Source organism: Tamandua tetradactyla, chromosome 2 (genome assembly GCF_023851605.1).
Source record: "Tamandua tetradactyla isolate mTamTet1 chromosome 2, mTamTet1.pri, whole genome shotgun sequence".
NCBI lineage: Eukaryota > Metazoa > Chordata > Mammalia > Pilosa > Myrmecophagidae > Tamandua > Tamandua tetradactyla.
This window is the reverse complement of record NC_135328.1, coordinates 126,344,645-126,358,684: the sequence shown is the minus strand read 5'-3', so window position 1 is coordinate 126,358,684 and position 14,040 is coordinate 126,344,645. Positions and strand designations below refer to the sequence as shown.

Here is a 14,040-nt window from a genome sequence, read left to right as displayed (position 1 = left end):
ACAACTACTCTTAATTAAATCACGTGTCCAGAGAGATGATCTGATTACAGTTTCAAACATACACAGTATTACATAGAGATTGTTCTAGCTTTATGAAATGGGATTTTGATTAAAAGATGGCTTTTCTAGGGGACATGCATCCTTTCAAACCAGCACAGCTGTCGACAGGCTAAGCCATTTTTCTCACCTGTGTCTGATTCTGATTATAATGTGAAACCATGGGAAGGTGTCAGGCCACAGAGCCATCCTCTCTAAATTCCATTTAATTTCAACTTCTTCATGGTGCTGACCCAGAAATGAGACAAACCAGGAATCTAACTTCCCATGGATCACAAAGCCACAGCCAACCCACAAAAGTGTTACTTCTTGTAATGCTGTCATGTCTGTTTGCATGTCAGCTACTTGAAAACCAGCCATGGCTTTCACACTGATTATCTCACATCCACATGTTGACCCAGGAAGTAAATGGGAGAATGACCCTGTCATGTAGGTGTGGGAACTGGGGAGACTCTGAGATGAGAGTAACAATGACTACACCATGGTTACAAGATTTCTAAGAAAGTTCATCTGTGTTAGAATTGAGTCCTCCCTCCTCATGGTCAGGCCCAGTCTGCACCCAGGCCTTCCCAGGTAGCTGTGGGGAGTGATGTGTTGAGAAAACTTGGCCCAATGAACAGGATAGTATGTTTAAGGAGGATGAGCAGTCAGGAGTCAAGAGGGGCTTTCATGGAGGACCTAACGGTTGGGAAGTTTCAGTTAAGCAGCCTAAGGAGATGACCTCACTTCCCTTGAGCTGCCGTCTAGTGGAACATAGAACCCTGGTAACCAGGCACCTAGATTCCACAACAGCCCACCACCAGGCTCATTTAGCCAGAGACGGTCGACAGATCAACATGTTCTCTTGCATTTGTAGAGCAAAAGTTTCTGGCATGAGGAAAGCTAGGAAGGAGACATTTTTCAACAGATGCAGGCATTGGCTGAACCCTCCACCTCACCGCTGCTGTCAGTTGGTCAGGGAGTTCCCAAAGGTAAGTCAAAGTGGCCCAAGGTCAGACAATTCAGGAAATACCGGCATTGTCATCCTGCCTCTGCAGCCCCATATCAGTCCTGTTTTCAGTGCGAGGAGGAATGAGGAATGGGTTCATCCACGGCCAGGTTTGGAAACCTCATGGGCATTTTTTGGTCACACCTGAAGTGATAGATGGCTGTTGGGAAGGCAAGTGGTGATGGTGAGGTAATTCCCATGCAACGTGTTAATCCTGGGCCCAAGAGTTGCCATCTCCTATCAATGTGGACTGGGCAAGTGTGCAGACACCTGTCCACCTGATCAGGGTGGCAGGGATGGCTGGGGTGCCCCCCTGTGGTGATGGCCAGGAGGCCCCTTGACCTGGGCCGGCAGTGTGATCAAGTGAGGACAGCGTAGTGGTTTCTCCAACCCTGAGTCCTGAGGCAGCTGGGACAGGCCAGAAAGCGCTGATCCAACTGTGGTGTCTTCCCTTGTGTATCAACCCACGGATTTGCCATCTGATTGGCACAAAGTCTCCCTGCCAAAGCCATGTGGGTCTCCACCCCTCACCCATGCCAGCAACCTGTGCAGGCCTGCCCTTGGCCTCATGGAAGGTCATTTTTCAATCTTTTGATATAGCATCTGAGAATGGGTGAAGACAGTTATTTTTACTTCTAATAAGACCGTGAGCTCCTTCACATTGGTTTACTTTTTCTCTTGTTACTGTTGGTAACCTGCTTGCCCTCGAGCAGTCAGTTGCATGGGACTTGCACACATTCTCTACGTCTTAGCCATCTTCACACTCTCAAGGGTGATTTGGACTCAGGTTGACGCTATGACAACAATTCTGGTGGAAATTGTGCACTCCCTTTATACACCCCCTTGACCTTCCAGGGCAGGGACTGTGGCCTGTGTCTCTGCATTCTAGTCCAGAAATGAAGCTGTCTTGAAGATAGGGCCTCTCCCTGCTGGCAGTTCTTGAAGGGATTCCTTGCTAGGTCCATTTAAGTTGTGCAGCCAGGAACCTCTTCTGTGTGTCCTAATGGACTGGGCCCCCATCCTACCCCTCTGGTGAGAACCCCTGTATGCGAATGGGTATGTCGCACACATACAGGGAAAATTAATAGCTGGAGCCATGGAACCTCCATAAGTGTGCAGCAGTTCAATGGCCACCAACAGTCTCTTACCATGGCTGCTTCCCTGTTTTCTCCCAGTCCAGCTGTGAGCAAAGCTGTTCTTTAGTCAGACTGCTGTCAGGGGGGCTAATGGAATCCCTTTACTGATTTGATTTCCAGATGTCCAGTGCAAATTGAATTCCCATCCACATCAGGCGACCATTTGGGTTTGCTCTTTGCTGAGACTTCTGTTCAACTCACAGTATATGGGGGTCTTTCTCCCACCTGGGTCCTCCTGGCATTTGACTTTTGTCTGAGCAGGGATCAACATGGTTGCAGGTTCTCAGAACTCTACAACCATTCAAATCTGGCTGTTGATGTGAAAACAAAGGTGTTTCACCATCTCGGTCTTCTCTATGCACTGCCTCTAAAGTGGGGAAGAATGAGAGGGGAGCAGACCCTTCCCCTCCATGTCTGGAGCAGAGCCTCCGCCAGAGGATCGAGGGAAGATCATAAACGTCCAGTGTGAATGGTTATGGCTTCTGTCCTGCAAAAAGTTGAGTCTCCCCTTGAAGTTTCCTTATCTCGTGAATGGGGGTGGTTGGTGAGGATTCACGGGAATAAAACACTTTCCACGCATTGCTGCACAGCTTCCACTGTTCCTCAGCCCCCTGAATGATGACAACGTCTTCATGACTTCATAATTCCTTCACCAGAATTTTTATTTGGAGTGTGGGACCTTTTTCTGCTAGATGAATTTCTGCCCCACTTCTTGTACCAAGGCAGGGGGGCCACGGAAAGGCAGGTCTGCATTCACCCCCGAGCCCTGCACCTCTCCTGGTTTCCCAGCTCCTTGGCTAACCATCTGCTACTGCTCTTCCAGTCTCAGGATGCAAACGTGTCACCAGTCCAGAGTGACCTGGAGGAGTACACTGGCATGGTGGGAGCATGGGAGAATTTCCTGGAGCGCATGGTGGCAGCTGTCGAGGAGGGCAACCAGGCCGGCGTATCCCTCCTTGTGTTCCATTACCGGCCCTTCCTTTCCACCCAACGGGTCTTGGACAAGGTGTCCAAAAGGTGAGCACATGTTCATCCTCAATCTCACAAGAGCTCTGGATTGTATGATCTGAATATCTGAAGGAGGTCATTGAAGTGTCTTGCCTCAGTTTCCTTCTTTTGCTAGTGGGGTCATAGCAGGACCAACCTGCTGAGGGCAGAGTCAGAATTGCATGATGCAGATCTTGGAAAGTTCTTCCCCATGCCAGGCTCTCTCGAAAGGAAGCTCGGTGGGGAGGGCTTCTCAACATCTAGAAATTTCCTTTCCATGTCAAGAGGCTCTGCTCCAAAGTGATCTTTGGAGTCCTGTATTCCCATTCGAAGGAGGTTTGAGATTGCATCTCAGTGCATTCGGTCCTCAGTGTAACCTGAGTCCGGAATGCTGGGGGCTGGCAGAGGTGCCCCAGGCCTCACCAGTTATCTGGGAAGATGCAGCTCAGGGATCATTCATATATCTTCATCAAAGATCTATGGCAAATAGTCTAAGGGCAAGCAATTTGAAAGGCATTCAGCCTACTTCATTGAAGGAAACTGCAAAACGCTTGTTGCCTTGTGTTTGCCTGAGTCGGGGGTCCACAGTAGTAGTAGACGTCATCAGTCGGGACGCAGCCAAGAAGGTACATGTGACACACCCATAACCCCTCTAGGTATGGCGATAGCTGCACTTTGTGTGACAGGGATGGAGGAGGCCAGGAATGCCTAAAAAACTGAGTAAGGTCCAGGTGAGGAGAGAGGGGCTCCTTCCTGACAGCCCAGGATGGGACGTGGGGGCCGGTGCCAGGAGTTGACTGGGCATGTCCCTGAGTCCATCTCATGATTCCCATGTGAGTGCAGAGATCTGAGCTCCATCCCCTGCAGGGTGACAGAACTCAGAGAAACCCATAGGAGAGTTCCTGGGGCACTGGGTGCAGAGTGCTCCCCGGGGCTCAGAGCCCACTCTAGATGCACCCAACTCTGCTGCCCCTCCACCATGCCAGCAGCACACAGACAAAGATCAGGAGGTGTGGGGAGAATGCAGCTCACACATCCACCTCACTACCCAGTCCTGTGAGCCTGGCTGCGAGTAGCTGCAGTGGGCTGTCCCCGTGCCCTTCAGGGACCATGACAGTGGGAAGAGGAGACCCTCACATGGCTGGCAGAGAAGGAGGCATGGCTTCAGGGCATGACTGCAGACTGAGGTGACGTGATGGTCCAGGGGGACCTGAGGCAGGGGACAAGCTCTGTTCCCTCATCAGGCAGTTGATGAAGCTCCTTCTGTGTACAAGTGCAGTGCCATTGACTGAGCAGACACAACCCCTCCCTCTCCTCATGTCAGTTCTGTTCCAGTGGGAGGGTGCCCATCAGAGACAGACAGAAATAGCATGTCTGGCTTGTCTTGCCCAGGAGCCCCGCACCCGGGAGGGTGGTCACCAGAGGGCAGTATGGCAGGAACGGTCGTTCCTCACTCTGCGGCCCCGTCCACCCCCAGCATCTTCTCCTGCCTCCTGCTCACCTGGCTCCATGAGTTTCCTGATGATTTCTGCGAGCCCCCGGACTTTCCCAGTCTCAAACAGTTGGTGGCCTTCGCCCAGATGGCACTGCCTGGGTCTACCCTGGAGAGGTAGGCTCAGCTCTTCCTCTCTGAGCTGGAGCCGTCAGGGCCCAGTGAGACCCAAACACAGGGTGAGGAGCATGGAGGTAGGGATGGGTGGGGTGTAGAGGAGGAGGTGGGGGTCACACGGGCAGAATCCCTCTTTTGCCTGTGGGCAGGAAGACAAGAGCAGCATTGGCCCCCTCCCCTGAGCACTTGCAATCTGGAAAACTTTCTGAGAGTGGCGTCCTTGGGGGAAGTGGTGCAGGTAGAGGCGGTACAGGCTTTTCTGGGTCGAGAAAGGTCCATAGAAAGCCAGTTCTGTTGTTGCATCTTCCACCTCTTGGGGCTCTTATGTGAGACCCAGAGTTTCAAACCACTGTAGAGCCCCCTCCAGAGCCAGTTCCATCCTTGGCAGCAGAAATCCTGTCACCTACAGAGCAGAAGGCACCTGTGACAGCACCTCCAATGCCACCTACCGACGTGGAGCCACCGTGGCCTCCAGAGCTCCTTCCACCTTCTCCGACAACCATCACTCCAGCTCCAGAGAGGGAGGCACCTCTGATGCCACCTACCTGGCCACATCCAGAGGCTGCATCATCCCCAGATTAGGAGCCGAAGCTGGAGACATCACCTGCTTTACCAGCAGACCTGGCGGTGGCTCTGATGCCAACTCAGTTACCACCCTCAGACCAAAAACCTGTGGCTTCTCTTGATCTGGCACCTGCTGTCTCACCACCTGAGGCACCCACTGAGCAGCAGGAGGCAGACCAGGTGCCACCTGCAGTGCCATCTGTTAAGCTGCAGTCAGCGCCAGCTGTCACTCCACCAGAAGATCATTCTTACTCCTCACGTGGGCTCCGAGAGCAGGGGTTGAGGGAGCGGAAGGCCCCCGTGTTGGCGTTCCCTCCCAGGCTGCTTGCAGAGCAGCTCACCCAGATGGACGTGGTGAGCAACTGGGCTCCTAAGGGGGGGAATGCGATGGGCCTTTTCTGGCTTCTGCTGTCCCTGAAATGGCATTCGCAGACCTGGGGTCCAATGATCTGGGTCCAAATCCCAACTCCACCATTTTCCACCCTGGTGACGTCGGCAAGTTCTTCATTCCTTAGGCCTCATCTTCCCAGCTGGAGAGGACATCACAGGACACTGCCCTGACCATGCATGTCAGAGCACGGGAGTGCAGACAATCAACATCTTAGGACCAAGAGGAGCTGGTCAGAAACTGGCATGTTGCGGGCAAGAGGGGAATATCAGATGTGCAGCAGAGTCCAGGACTAGCCCAGCCATCTGTCCCATTGGCCTCCACGGCCTCCACATGCATCAGACATGATGTGTCCTGGGCATGAGGACAGGCTCCACACTAAGCTCCTGGATGTAGCAGCAGCAGGGGACACACAGGTGAATGAGATTAGAGGGAGTCAGGCAGCTGTCAGGAGGTGCACAAGGTGCTCCCTGGGCTGCTTCCTCGGCATGTGGGGTTGGAGTCCCCGTCCTGTGCTTGGCGGTGGTGAGGAAGGACTTGAGGAAAATGTAGCTCTCTCCTCCCAGCCAGCATAAGGGTCCTGGGTTTTGCAAATGCTGAGCACTCTCAAGGAGCAGAGAACCAAAGACAGAGGCCCCTTCATGGCCCAAATCACAATGTCCACCTGCAAAGCTGCTGCTTAGAACACTGGGCAGTGGCCTGTGGATGGTGCGTTTTGCCTTGGGTGGCTCAAGGCAGTGTAACACTCCTGTTCTCCCCAGGAGCTGTTCAGAAAGGTGGTAGCTTTCGATTGTGTGCAAGCCATCTCGACCCTGCACTCAGAGAAGGGTGAGGAGCACCTGGCACCCACCATCCGCGCTGCCATCACCCAGATGAACCGTGTCTCCAACTGTGTAATAACCACCTGCCTCGGTGACCAGAGCACGACAGCCTCGGACAGGTCCAGGATCCTGGAGCACTGGGTAGAGGTGGCCAGGGTACGCTGTGGGCGAGCAGGACCTCCCAGCCTCCTGGGTCCTGGGTATCACTCTTGGCTTTGATCAGCTCTCAGGATTGGAATCTGTGATCCAAGTCGCTCCCTGGACCCCAGCCCTGCTAGTTTCCTGGCACAGTCCTTTCCTTGCCTGTCCCAGGAGTGGGGCACTCACTTCCTACCACTTCTCCTTCCTCAGCTGGAGCTAAAGCTCTCCTCCCTGAGTTGTGTCATGGGCTGGGCACAGGCTGTGCCCTTGGGGTGTCTGCATGTCAGGGTCATTCAGAAGTGGAGATGCCAACTCATTCCCCCTTCTCAGCTCATTCCTTTCTCCTTCCCCAGGAATGTCAAGTGTTCCTGAACTTCACATCCCTGGATGCAATCCTGTCTGCTCTATGGAGCAACTCCATCCAGCACCTGAAGCAGACATGGAAGGAAGCTTCCAGGTGGGCTGGACCTCTCCACAGCAGCCCCTGGGGGAACCAAGGATCTTGCCAAGGGCAGGGCATTTGTCCTGCCAGTGGCCTCAGCCCTGCTGGATGGCAGCACCTCCTGTGGCTGACAATGGCATGGGTGGGGGATCTGAGCCCCCATGTGACCTCAGAAGTCCTACCTACAAAGAGAGTGGCTGACCTGTCTGGTAAAACCCAAGCCATGGGGGAACTTTTTGAGCATCTTCTCCAAGGCACTGCATTGCTTTGCCCAACCAAAATCAAAAAGAGATAAGAAGGCATCTCATTTGACATGGGAAATGGGTCCCATATAATATGGAGGTTTTATAGCCCCTCAGTTTCCAACCCATTCATTCAGGCCATTTGGATCCCTGAAGTCTAAAATCAAATGGGTTTGCACTCACACCCATTCTTACCATCCCCCAAACATTCTGTTCTTTCTCCTCCCCAAAGGGACAACATTTGTCACTTGGAAATGATGAGTAAAACCTCCCTGGAAAGAGAAATGCCAGGCCAGGTAAAGTGGAGGCTGGTGGTGGTGCCATGGTGGGAATATTCCTTGAAAAATTACAGGCCAGTCTTGTCTAGACTAAGAGGGAGAGAGATTTGTTTGGCTAGCCACTGCTCAGGGGCAGTTCGAGGGCAGGGGGCACTGGTCCTTGGGTATGATAGAAGTAACTAGGCCATTTCAGGAACAGATAATAAATGGGAAGGTTTCGCCGGTGTCCTTCCCACCTGTAGGATTCTCCTCTGTTCCCACATGGGCGGTGACATATGTCCCAGCTTGGGATGAGAATCGTTTGGAGGATTTATGAATTTATGCCCATTGCTGTGTGGACATAAACAGTTCTGGGCAGAGGGAATTTCTTAAGGGGGTTCTTGGTGAGAACAGGCATCTGGCATGGCCTTGGGGAGCAATGGTGGTCAGAGACTTCAGTGGGCTCAAGATAGCAGGACTGGACACCCACAGCTCCAGAGCCACATCCACCTTCTCCCTGCATGACTCACCCACTGGGTTGTTGGTCACAAAGCATGAGGGTGGGAAAACCAATCCCTGGACAGTGGTGCTGAGTGATGAGTTGACCAGCTCGGACCAAGCTGGGCAGAGCCATTCACTCTTCCAACTCCCAGCAGGAAGAGGGGCAGGTGACAACTCTGCGGGGCCTCTGTTCCTCATGTGCAAATGCTGTGAGACCACACTGTGCTGGCTTCCTCACAGGGGAGCCCATGGGGGTTCAAGAGAGCACAAGAATGTGGTTGAGCTTTCTTCTGGTTCTGATGGGAGAAGGTGCTGGAGACAGCACCCTGATAACATTATGGGACACTCAATTATCTGAGGCACATTTCATGCCTGCACTTGGCACACAACAGAAGAGACTCAGGGTGGCTGGTCGACTTCGTCAACATCACAGCACAGGGAGTGCTGCTCCTCAATTGCCTCCCTGTCAGGGCTGATGATTGGTGACAGCAGCATTGCTGTCAACTGACATCTCCAGGCTGCACAAACCCCACTCAAGTAGGTGGGATGATGGGGTGAAGGGAAGATGTCTTCCCTGACCTTGTCCACCTTGGTAGGAGGGAATCCCTACAGAGTCCAGCAGGGAGGTGATAGCAAGGAGAGAGCAAGAGAGGCCACTGTGGGAGAGAGTGAGGGTGCCTGAGGACACCGAGGGTCAGGGTGGGGTTGGCATCCATGACTGTACAGGGCTCACTTCTTCTGGCACCACTGCTTTCTGTGCCACTGAGCCTGGGGAGCATCCATGAGACGTGCCATCATCTGGACCCTGAGATGGAGGCTTGACCAGGTAGTATATAGGAGGCCCTGATCGTTCGCAGTCAAAGGAAGGCATTGGCAGAGCCCAGTTGAAGATGGATCTGGGAGAGATGGTCGAGAAACCTCATAGTGTTTTGTGATTTGCCAAGAGCCATCGCTGGGAGGTGACAAGCAGTGCTCTTGCGGCCAAGGGGTAAGAGGGGAACTCGGTAGGAGGTGGCTGAGAGCACCAGATGTCGGCAGGGTGAGGTCTGGGTGGGGGAAGGGGACTGAGAGAAAGAGGCTTCAGGGTAGGAGCCTTGGGTGGGTTCCAGCGGGCTTGGGCACTCCGTCTCACACCTGATGCCACTGTTTTCCCCCAGCCCACCGTTACTGACCTGTGAACGCTCCTGTCAGAGCTGGCCTCCCTTCAGTTAGCTCCCACGGACTGTCAGGAAGTGAGTAGGACTTCGGGCCAGGAGGAGGGAGTCGAGTCCCATTAGCATAGGGAAGAGAGCCCCACCCTGAGCGCTGTGCTCTCAGCCCAGGACCCAGCTCATCCACAGGAGCCCTGGGAGCTAAGGCTTCATGTCTCACTTCTGCCACAGAAGCAAAGGGTTCCCAGAAGTGATAGGCCTTGTCCCTCTCCCACATACCCTCCTGGCTGAGTGGGCACAGACTGTCCCTCAGGTGTGGGAATGGGGAGAGAGTGGAGTCAGCCCCTCCATTGTGAGGCTGCTGCTGAGTCCCTTCCTTCCTGACCCACAGTCTCCCCATCTGCATTCAGAGATGGTTAGGCTGGAAGGTCCCTGTGCCTCTGCCCAGGGCCCCCTGTTCTGGTGACCAGATCCCTGAATAAGTCTGAGCCCTGAGAGGGCTGGCCTGGCCCTGGTGACCCCTCCCAATAGTGCACAGGAGAGGGTGCGGGGGTTGGTCAGGGCCTTTTGGGGCCTCTGTTGATGGACCTGGCTTTGTGCCTTGCAGGGGAGATTGAGAAATTATGACATAGGATTGAAGGTGAGGAACTGGGGGCATCACTGCAGGGTTGAGGTATGGGACGGATGATCTGAGACTCACAGGGCATGACATCCCATTGCTCCATCCACCTTCAGTTTCTCACCAGGAGAGTGTTTCACAGAGATGATGTAGAACTCCCCAAGGGGGTTGGGGAGGTGCTGGCATCAAGGACATTTCCCTGTAGGAGGGTCTGTGAGAATCCTGGGCTGAGACCAGGGAGGCCTTGGATGAGAGTGCAGGGCAGGAGGCAGCTCCTGTGACCAAATCCACAGACCCCAGCTGCAGCCCTGATCCCACCCAACAAGGCCACCCTGGCCTCTTCTGCATCTTCTCCTTCCCTCTGCCCCAGGAATACAATGTCATTCCCAGGATCGAGCGCCTCCAGGCAGGATGCATCTATATCTGCTTTCGGCCCATGGAGGAATTTAGGGCCTGGTTTGGGGCTGTGGAACAGCTCAGCACTTCTGAGTGGTAAGGCCAGGGCAGAAGGTAGCAGCAGCAGGGCCCCGCCACGAGCTGTGGCTTTCTGTTGCCTTACAGCAGCCCTCTGTCCTGTAGCTTCCATCTGTCTTGTGAGTGGGAGCCCCCGGCCTTGTCGGCCAGCAACATCCTCGATGCTCCAAACCTCCCAGATGTTGGCAAGCCTCGGAGCACAGGGTGAGTTCCCTTTCCAGGCCGGCAGGTGCAGCTGCCTCGGGGCTCAGTGTCTTTTTGGACTCAGCATCCCCTCAGGGTGTCTACACTTTAGTATTGGGGACCCTTCCCCTCTCCTGACCATCCCTGTGACAGCATCATGGCCCCATTGTACTGGGCCAGGTTGTGCCATGATGCAAATAGGAAATGCTGAGTGATCATTCCGGTGCCTGGGCTTCAGGGCTCCCATGGCCTGCAGGAGCCCTTGGCAGGGTGGCCAGGCCGCCAAGGGCAATAGCCACAGGAGGGAGTGGGTGGGTCCCTGGCATCTGCCCCAGCTAAGGCGCCCTTCTATCCAGCCCCCAGGAACTCAGCGCTGAGCCCAGCTGCAGCAGTGCTTCCCTGCCCAGTGTCCGGCTCCAGCTTGGGCGTGACCGCAGCAGTGGAGTCACAGCTGTCTCACTCCCCAGACGTGAGGCCGATGCCTCCAAGTCTGACCAGGAAATGAGTGTGGGCTGCATCTCTAAATGCCCTGATGACCAGGAGACACAGGTGCCTGCCCATTTTTCTCCCTGAAGGTCTGTCTTCTGGGCCCCTTTCCAGTGTAGGCCTTCCCCTCTCCACACCCTCAAAAGGGGTCAGGAGTCCTGACTTGGAAACAGGTTCTCAAACCCCCTGAAGCTCATCTTCAGCTGAAAGTGTCCCACAGGCTCTGGGGTTGACCCTGCTCTCACCGTCCTCCCACAGATTGGTGACTCGACCTTCAGCTCAGACCACCTGCAGCCCGGGGCCCCTCTGAGTGCCCACAGAGCCTCGAGCCCCCTGCAGTTCCACAGAAAGCAGGTGGGCGACTGCTGCATCGTCCACATCAGCCTGGATGGGGACCATGTCAACGTGCCAAAGAGCATCATGGTGAGCTGGGTGGGCGGCTGACCCCGGGGGCCCCTTGCCTGAGAGGCAGGAATGCAGAATGATTGACATGTTCTTTTCCTGCCCTCTTGGAACCACATGCCTAGTGGGTTGAGAAGGACAGACAGCCACACAGATCCACAAGTAGTAAAGAAAAGTGTTCGGTGTGGGTCAGGGCTGAGGACAGTGGACATAGATGAGAGGCTTCCACCTTGAGGTGGGCCAGCCTGGGAAAACCTCACTGAGGCAGCCCCTGGAAGGAGGGAAAGGATCGCATGGAGAGCCCCAAGCTCCACATGGGCCTGGCCCAACGGAGGACACTCATGGGGTCAGAGGTGAAGGAACAGGGCCCAGGGGATATGATTGAGGTCACAGAGGCCTCAGGGGTTAAATCCCATCTAACTGGATGGAGGGGAGGGGCAGGGAAGCCAGTTAGGGGGTGCTGCCACCACCCAGGAATGGAGTGTAGGGACTGATGCAGGGAAGAGGTCATGAGGGGAGCAGATTCTGGATAGACCTGCTGATGGAGCCACCTCATCCCCGACCTGCACAAAGGCTGCCTGAGGTGCTGGATTAGACATATGCCCAGCTCTGCAGTTCAGTTTTAGACCGGAGTTTGGGTGGGTGTATAAAGATGTCGCTAGTATGACTCTTTATCTGAGCCCTGCCCAAGCTCAGGGCTTGGCACTGGAGTGGATCCCCTCAACCACTACATGCCTGGCACGCAGTAGACTTCTGGGCATCCAGCTCCTCTTCTTTGCTGCCACCCAGGCTTAGATTAGACGTCTGTTCTCAAAGTCACTAATTCTGTCATCTTTGAGTGGCCTGTTCAAGAGGACAAATCTCAGGGAGAAAAGAGATGCCCAAGGAGTGGTGGGAGGAGCTGACCCCGAGTGGCCACATCTGTCCCCAACACCCCATTATAGGGTGATTGCTGGGAGCCAATAGGAGCTGAGCAGGCCAAGGATCAGAGGCAAGGGGCTCAGCCCTAGGGCAGAGACCTGTAAGGGAGACATGCCTTTCTTGCAGGAAATGGGATGGAATGATTGGAAAAGGCCCTCCTTCCATGGAGGCTATGAGGGGAGCAGCAGCAGGCAGTGGGGCCACTCTACACCCAGACCCAACAGGGGTGGGTCTTTGAGCCCTGTGCTCCCTGCTGAGACAGCTCCAGCAGGGCCCCTGCCACTGCCCTTGTGGGAGCCAGCTCCAGAACCCATATCCTGATGGCCTGTCTCCCGACATGCCCAGAACACCTGCCATGACAGGGCTCTGGCTATGATCCTCAAAGCCCTGGATGAGTACCACCTGGATATGGAGGCAGCAAAGGAATACAAGCTGGTGCAAATCATCTCACCAGATCGAAGTCAGGGAGCTGGTCCAGGAGTTTCTCTGTGAGGGGCTGCCTCAGCACTCTCCTCCTAGCCCCCGCCACCTGGGCTGTCTGCCCAAGACAACTTCCAAAAGGGAGATGTTCAGCATTTCGGGGTCCTCAGGGTCTGAAGTGTCTCCCCCTGTGACTTGCATCTCCTCTCCATGTGTCATCCCTGGGTGTGGCCCAAGCACTGGAGCCCTAGTGCAGACTGCGGGATTGAGATCCAAGACAAAGTCCTCTCTTCTTGCCCCAGGAGCTCTGCAGGCAGAGCACCCTCTAGCCAGGATGGGCTGAGTTGTGCATCGCAAACAATCATGGGTCTATGGACACATGTAGCAAATATTGAAGCAAATATGTTTTATGATGCCAATGCAAACAAAAGCCTCTTGATCCTCTTTGGAGGCTCCAGGGACCCAATTCAATATTCCCAGCAGTGACACGGAGCCAGGCAGCCTGGGGTCTGAGCCCATAGAGCAGTTACTCATGTGCTCTCTGCCTGTTTCTTGTCCCCAATGGGAGAGGGAAATACTCCATGTGAGAACACAGGGCCTCTCCATACCCTGTAAGGGTAACTTTATTATTATTATTTTATTTTTATTTTTGGTGAGCTACTCATGGCTTCTCACCAATTAGCCAGGGAATCAGTTCTGACTCCCAGATCATTGTTTCCTATATCCTACCTTATCTTCCATCAGCATTTTGTTGAGATGAGCAGAGTAAATGGGACTGTGTCTTTCAGAAAAGGAAATCTGAGTTCCCACAGGAGTAGGCAGACAACAGAGGCAGGAGCAGGAAGTCTGACGAGCATTATGGTGCAGCACTCTCTAGGCCGGTGCAGTCAGGTGGCAAAGAGGATCAGAGCAGAAGTCAGTGCTCGCTTGAGGGACCTCAGGCTGTGGAGGACTCCCTGACCCCATCAAAGGCCTGTACTTGGTCTGCCATGCCTTGGGCCTCAGTTACCCTTTCCCCAAGAGTACAGTATTCAGGGACATCTGCATTCGAGAATGCTTCTTAGAACACCTACCTCCCCATCAGTGAAGGCATCAAGCACTTGGCCATAAGATGTGCTGGTGGGAGGACCCTCTGTTAGCTCTAGGCTGAGGTTCCCAGGGGTTCAGTCAGAGTCATGTGTTAACAAGATTTGTTGGGTTCAGTGCTTCTTGAGTTTTGCCCTTGGGCAGGCATCAGTCCAAGGACTCTTT

The 14,040-nt window shown here is 54.3% G+C and overlaps 1 protein-coding gene across 1 annotated transcript; it reads left to right on the top strand.

The window, feature by feature from the left end:
* Positions 1 to 885: 885 nt before the first annotated feature.
* Positions 886 to 12,886, top strand: LOC143673826 (ral guanine nucleotide dissociation stimulator-like). Its single transcript, XM_077148842.1, has 17 exons — positions 886 to 1,028; positions 3,005 to 3,198; positions 3,825 to 3,899; positions 4,646 to 4,839; positions 5,187 to 5,695; positions 5,857 to 6,145; positions 6,491 to 6,706; positions 7,045 to 7,148; positions 7,608 to 7,671; positions 8,991 to 9,121; positions 9,291 to 9,365; positions 9,892 to 9,924; positions 10,274 to 10,395; positions 10,483 to 10,581; positions 10,917 to 11,109; positions 11,305 to 11,469; positions 12,715 to 12,886. Exons 13-17 carry the CDS (start codon positions 10,340 to 10,342, stop codon positions 12,859 to 12,861), a joined length of 660 nt encoding a protein of 219 aa, XP_077004957.1. The 5' UTR covers positions 886 to 1,028; positions 3,005 to 3,198; positions 3,825 to 3,899; positions 4,646 to 4,839; positions 5,187 to 5,695; positions 5,857 to 6,145; positions 6,491 to 6,706; positions 7,045 to 7,148; positions 7,608 to 7,671; positions 8,991 to 9,121; positions 9,291 to 9,365; positions 9,892 to 9,924; positions 10,274 to 10,339; the 3' UTR covers positions 12,862 to 12,886.
* Positions 12,887 to 14,040: the final 1,154 nt, after the last annotated feature.

Bases quoted from the DNA above. Each gene is read 5' to 3' on its own strand.
- LOC143673826 (XM_077148842.1), top strand. From the start codon at position 10,340: ATGGAGGAATTTAGGGCCTGGTTTGGGGCTGTGGAACAGCTCAGCACT. The intron at 11,110-11,304 runs GTGCCTGCCCAT...GTCCTCCCACAG, and splicing joins CTGATGACCAGGAGACACAG to ATTGGTGACTCGACCTTCAG. The intron at 11,470-12,714 runs GTGAGCTGGGTG...CGACATGCCCAG, and splicing joins ACGTGCCAAAGAGCATCATG to AACACCTGCCATGACAGGGC.